The sequence below is a fragment of the Calonectris borealis genome, chromosome 16 (assembly GCF_964195595.1).
Source record: "Calonectris borealis chromosome 16, bCalBor7.hap1.2, whole genome shotgun sequence".
Lineage (NCBI taxonomy): Eukaryota > Metazoa > Chordata > Aves > Procellariiformes > Procellariidae > Calonectris > Calonectris borealis.
This window is the reverse complement of record NC_134327.1, coordinates 11,120,567-11,126,566: the sequence shown is the minus strand read 5'-3', so window position 1 is coordinate 11,126,566 and position 6,000 is coordinate 11,120,567. Positions and strand designations below refer to the sequence as shown.

The 6,000-nt window shown below is 54.1% G+C and overlaps 1 protein-coding gene across 4 annotated transcripts in view; it reads left to right on the top strand.

Annotated features, from left to right (window-relative positions):
* The first annotated feature begins 442 nt into the window (after positions 1-442).
* The window catches only part of PDGFA (platelet derived growth factor subunit A), a 28,987-nt gene continuing 23,429 nt past the window's right edge, over positions 443-6,000 (top strand). Inside the window, exons 1-2 of one of the 4 annotated variants that reach the window (XM_075165226.1) lie at positions 443-2,078; positions 3,251-3,347. In XM_075165226.1, the coding sequence (XP_075021327.1) occupies positions 2,016-2,078; positions 3,251-3,347 (160 nt within the window). In that variant the 5' untranslated portion in view covers positions 443-2,015. The remainder of the gene's footprint in view (positions 2,079-3,250; positions 3,348-6,000) is intronic. The other 3 variants (XM_075165223.1, XR_012676118.1, XM_075165225.1) reach the window with 3 other exon arrangements.

Below are 6,000 nucleotides of genomic sequence, written 5' to 3'. Positions count from 1 at the left end.
GCATTTGCTTTTGAAATGCTGAAGGAAATTCAGAGATGAAAGGATAAGTCTCCCTGGCTGTGCATTTACAGTCTATTGTCTTCCATGAAGGATAGTATCACTCCTCAGTTGTGTTATTGCAGTTAATCCACTTAAATGCTATTGGATTTTCAGATGAGCTGAATTCTTTGCATCTGCTATTAAGATGCTTTGTTTAGACGAGAAAGGGCTGTTATTTAAATCACAATGAGTTCAGGGAGATGTCAGGGTGCAGCAGGCACCTTGTGCCAATCGGCGCCGGGGAGAAGGGGGCATTTTCTCTCCGGGGTGGCGGGGAGGGAGGATGCGAAAGGGAAGCGAGCTGCCGCCGCCCGGCTCCGGCACCGCCGCTCCGCGGGCTGGCTGCGGGGGCGGGGGGGGCCGGGGCCGGCTGCGGCGGAGCCCCGGGGTTCCGCGTCTCCGCGGCCGCGGCGGGGAGCCCCGCACCCGCGCATGCCGCAGCCAGGTGCCGCAGGGCGGAGGGCGCCCGCTGCCCCCCGCCCGCACCGCCACTCCCAGCTGCTTTGTATTTATTTGGGGGTGGGGGGGGGCTTTTGTATTTCTTAAGGGGGGCTCTTCTCCTCCGCAAGGAAGGCTGCGCTGCAACGGCAGCGAAGCTACGTTAAAAAAAAAAACAAACCCAACACAGCCCATCGCCACCCTGCCCCTCCCCTTTTGCAAAAGGCGAGCCCCCCTCCCCCGCCAAAAAAATAATAACAACGATTAAAAAAGCCACCCAAACCCTCCGCGGCCATGGCGATCTCTTCCGCCTTATATAAAAGGCAGGGGCACAAGGTGGATCCCGTAAGGTTACGCGGCGGCTGTTGCGCAGCAGCTCCCAGCCCTCCCCCGCCCCAGTGCCGCAGAGGGCCGGGGTGGCGGGCAGGCTGCCCCGCTCCCCTCCCCGGCCCCCTGCCCTCCTCCGGCTCCTTTTTTTTTTTTTTTTTCTTTCCCTCCCATGTGGGCAGAGCCCCTCCGGCCCTGCGAGCAGGGGCTGCAGCTGGCGGCAGCCCCCACTACTTGTTGTTTGTGGGTTTGGTGCCGGGAGTACCGGGAGGAGGGACGGGGGAGGCGCATGGCAGGGAGGGGAGCGGTATATGCTGCTCCTCGCCGGAGCCACGCTCCAGACAGGCCACCGCTTCGGAGCGAGCCCGGGAATCCTCCCTCCGCCAGGAGTTGCAGTTCGTCTCCGATCCCCTTGGGATTTAAACCTTCTTGCATATATATATATTTTTTTTTTTTCCTTCCTCCTCCTCCTCCTTCTCTCTTTTTCTCCCGTGCAAAGTGGAGAAGGAACTGCACCAAGGCAGCCCGCGAGATCTTGCAATACTGCTCCGATTTATCACTGCTATTATTCGTAATTAATTCTTATTTTTAACCTCACCCCGGCCGGGGAGGGAAGCGGGACCATTCCCAGCAAGAGAAACATTTCGAGCCCCATCAATAAAGATTTTTTTTTTTTCTCCCCTTTTTGAGAAAGGGGGAGAGGGTGGAGGGCAAGCCTAGCGGGGTGGGGGAGCGGCCGGCAGATAGAGCAATCCCTCAGTCCCGGCGCGGAGCGGGAGGCCGCGGCGGCGGGGGGAGGCGGGCCCCAGCGCCGCCCGCCGCGAGGGGGGCCAGCCGCCCCAGACAGGTGATGGGCGTTTCGGCTGCGCTCCGGATCGACTCCTTGGGTTTCACTTTGGTCTGATCTAAGCAAATATGCAGAAGTACCGGCTGGTCTAGTCCTAAGAGCCAAGAGGAGCGAGCGAGAGCAGCAGAAAGGAGAGCAGCCACGCTCCCGTAGCGAGGGGAACATACAAACAGCGGCAGCGCCGTAATTAAACCACCGCCGCCCCGAGGCAGCCCCGACCCACCCTGGATGCGGAGGACCCCCGAGCCACCCCGCTGCCTTTCCCCTGAGGGATGGTACTGAATTTCTGCGCGGCAGGAGCCGGCCTGCAGCTCCTTTCCATCAGCGTTGCCTTCCCTCCGTGTCTAAAGTGCACTAGACCGCGATGAGGACCTGGGCTTGCGTTTTGCTGATAGGTTTTGGCTACCTGTCCTTTACCTTCTCCGAGGTAGGTGAGAGCGGCTTTCTGCGTTCTCGGTCCCCGGGGGACGCCGCAGCCGGGGGCCGGCGGCGGAGGGCACGGGGGAGCGGGCTGCCCACCTGGGCTCCGCGGGCATCTCCGCACCCTGGCCTCGCCGGGAGCGCCCGCCCTGCCCCAGCCCCTGCGCGGACGAGGCAGAAAGCAAGTTGCCATTTCACGCATGCCAGAGGCGAAGGGGAATGACCGTGCATTCCGCTCCCGGGCTGCTGGCTGCCCTTGAAAATTATATATATATATACACACACATACTGTATATATATATTTTGACGCCCCGCGGGTGCAAACGCGCTGCGGCTATTTGCAAGCAGAGCAGTGCGCGGAGCCGCCGGGCAGCGGCCGCCCCCGCGGCGCACGGCGCTGCACGCAGCCGACCGCGGGCACCGCTAGTGCCGCGGGCAGAAGTTGGTTGAATACCCCCCACTAAAACGCCGCTCCCCGGGGTTTGAAGATCACCCGGCTCAGAGCGGGCGAGGGTCGGGCTCCGGCCCGCCCGCATACGGCTGCTTGGGGACGGAGGGGGGCGCGGAGCCGCGTCTTGGGGTTGCTACAGGTGGCCCTGGTCGGGGCGAGCGCGGTGCTCGGCGCTGCACGGCGACTCTTAACTTTTCCCGGGACCGGGTCTGCTTGGCACTGGGAGCCGCGACGTGGGCGCTGGTAGGATGGCGGCGGCCCCGTGGGACACGGTCCTCCTCCTCCCGGGTCGGGGGAGCCCGCGCCCGCCGTGGACTTCACGCCCGATTGGGCAAACTTCAGCAGCCGGCTGCCCCGGTGGGTTTCCAGCCGTCGGGCTCGGGCAGAGGAGGCGCAGCTCCGCCGGGCACACGCTCCGCCAGGCCGGAGCCGTGCGGAGCTGCCCGCCCTGGCGAGCCGTGGCGCAGTTCGGCTGGCGGCGGGCGGCGCGCAGCCCCCGCGGGCGCGCAGACGGGGGCGGCGGGGCGCGCTCCAGCGCCCGGTGGAGCGGGAGGGTGGGTTTTTCCCCTGCTTCGTCCAAACACGTCCAGCAAACACCCTGCACCCTCCATCAAACCCCAGACCCCCCTAACCCCCAGCCCCGAAGCGCTAAATCCCCGGTGCTGCAAGGGCGTGGGGGAGTGCTGCGCGGGGCTGCGCGGTGACCCGCGGTGTGTGTGTCTTTGAAGGAGGCCGAGATCCCGCAGGAGCTCATCGAGCGGCTGGCGCACAGCGAGATCCACAGCATCCGCGACTTGCAGCGCCTCCTGGAGATTGACTCCGTAGGTAAATTAGTCCCGTCCTCCTTCCTTCCGCGCCGTCGGCCGCCGCCGCCCCGGGGGGGAGGCACCGCGGGCGGCCGCGGCGCAGCGCCCCGCACGCCTCTCGCCGCTCCGGCGGCGCGGCCCGGGCTGCCTCGCCTCGGAGACGAGACCCGTGCAGGGAGCCAGCCTCAAGAGCCAGGCTGCCAAGCTGCCCTGGGCAGGGCAGCCTTATTTCAAAGGGAGGCGGCAGCCAGGGGGCCGATCGGGAATTAAAACTTCGGGGGGTTCAGGGTGGAGAGGGACCTAGTGACCCTCTGTGTTTTCAGACCTCTCCGTCTCTCAGCGGAGAAGAATTTCCATAAGGTTTATTGTTGATGTTGCATTGCTCTGTTATCTTTAAACTACTGTCCTAGAGGTATTTAAAATATTTGAAACAATATTTATGAATGAAGTAATGTCTCTTCAAGCGTTGGGCTTTATTAAAAGGAAAATAAACCGTCCGCGCTGATTTTAAACAGGAACCTGCATATGAAGCTTACCCTTAAAAATACACTTTTTTCCAAAAGAAAATAGTGCAGGGTTATTTTCTGCATCATTAGGCATGCAAATGGATGTAGTGAGAACGTGCAGTTCAAACAGATCGTTGCAGCAGTAAATCAGATCTAGAAGCACTGTATTACTGGGTTTCTTATCATTTGGTCTCACTTGATGCACTTTGTTCCTGGTGATTTCTTCCCTTAGTTGAGAGAGAATAAACCCGGCATCTTTGATGTGCCCAAGGGAAACCTGCATCTTTCTGAAGAGCAAACATGGAGAAAAATGAATGAGTTCTTGCTTGCATTGGTACTGGGCCATCTCCTTTTAAACCATATGCTGTGTATTTTTGTAAAGTCTGTGCCAGGTTCAATCACCTTCATTCAGTGTTGCAGGATCCTTCTAGAGTTTAACTCACTGCTTTTTGTATAGTGCTATATTAATGAGCAGGAATGCACTAGGAACGTATTTTACAGACATAGCTTTCAATTTTCATGTGATTAGGGAGCAAACGGTTTCCCATTACACTGAAAATGGGAATATTTCTCTCTTGCACAATACTTTACCATAGAGGCTAATTACTAATTACCAGATTTGTTGGCATCCGTTTAATATTTTTGGAGAGCAGTGCTTCATCATTATTGCTTATCGCTGCAATTAAAGAAGCTTTCACAACAGGGGAGGGGTATGCAATACATATTTCCCCACTGAAGACTGTTTTGGACCAGACAAGTGCACTACTGCTAAAATCTTTTTCCCAGTGAACTCAGTGGAAGGCTTGGCTGCTGTTGCAGAAGGGCTGGATCTACTAGTGCTGGAGCACTAGCATTTTAAAATACTGCATGCTTCTTCTGCATTTGAGTCAGTATTCTGTAGCTACCAGAATACATTATTTTTTCAAATACCCCAGTGTAACAAGTACATGCTTCATTTTTAAATACCACTTACAAGGAGAGCAAAAGTTCACATGGCTCCATTGCAAGAGAATCAAGCAGAGAAGTGGAGCAACGGCGGGAGCTGAATAAATTAGTAGATGTAGCAGAGGAGGGAAATTTATTTCAGAAAATAATGATTTCACTCGTGGCAAATATTAACCAGAGTATGCAGGACCAAAACTTGAAGAGGTCAGCCACAAGTTTACCATTTCATTTTGCTGTTTTCATGCAATTTGTCAGTTTAGAAACCATTAGAGAAACAAGATACATAAATATTTTACTATTTCAACATGAAACAGTGATGCCTTAAGACATGAACTCAAACAATATTAAAAAATAAAACCAAAATATTCAGCCTTTCACCCTGTTCTTGCTTGAGTGCTCCTTTTCTGAGCTACACAGGCAGGATTGGATTTTCATAGAGAGTAACCGGTCTTTACTACCCGCATTTGCATTTTCTGGGCACAGTCCTGCAGTCTTTACTGTCATGAGTAATTCTTACTAAGGGCTTATCAGAGTGACTAATCAAACATTGAAATGACCATGTTTTCTTCAGTAAACAGGATCGGGCTTGTTTACTATATTTAGTATTAGCTTGGATTAGCAAATCAAATGGTTTCTAGTTGTCACTGGTAAGATGATATTTCTGAAATGATTTCCTTGGGGCTGTAATTGCATTTAGGGAAGAGCTAGTTCAGTGAGGGCTTGTACAGTAGATGTATTTCTATTTTGTAGCATATACTGATTTAAACTGAGGCTCAGAATAAAAACACTCCAGTGATTATTTTCTCCCTTCTTTTAGTACATGGTATTGCCAGTTCTTCTGCATGTGAGTAGCCCTGTTTAAACTCAGTGGGTGGACTCGAGAATTAAGAATGATCTTGTAGGGGAAGAGTTTGCAGGATCAGGCATGCATGCAGAAAATGTCTAATATTCCTGAGTAACAAGGCAGAATCTGTGGAAAATGAAGGAAGAACAGTCATTTTCTCTCCTGCAATGCAAAGCACATATTTTTAATTGGAAAAGTAAGTTTTGTAAGTCAGAGTGGGCAGGTTTTTTTTCTATTCTGACAGATTTGGTCTCTATATTGTAGCGCAGAGATGACTGATAACCCCCTTCATAAAATTAGAAACCACACCCCCAGACCATCTGGCATATTACTTAAAGAAAAACACTACCCAACATGGAGCTTATCATTGTATTCAA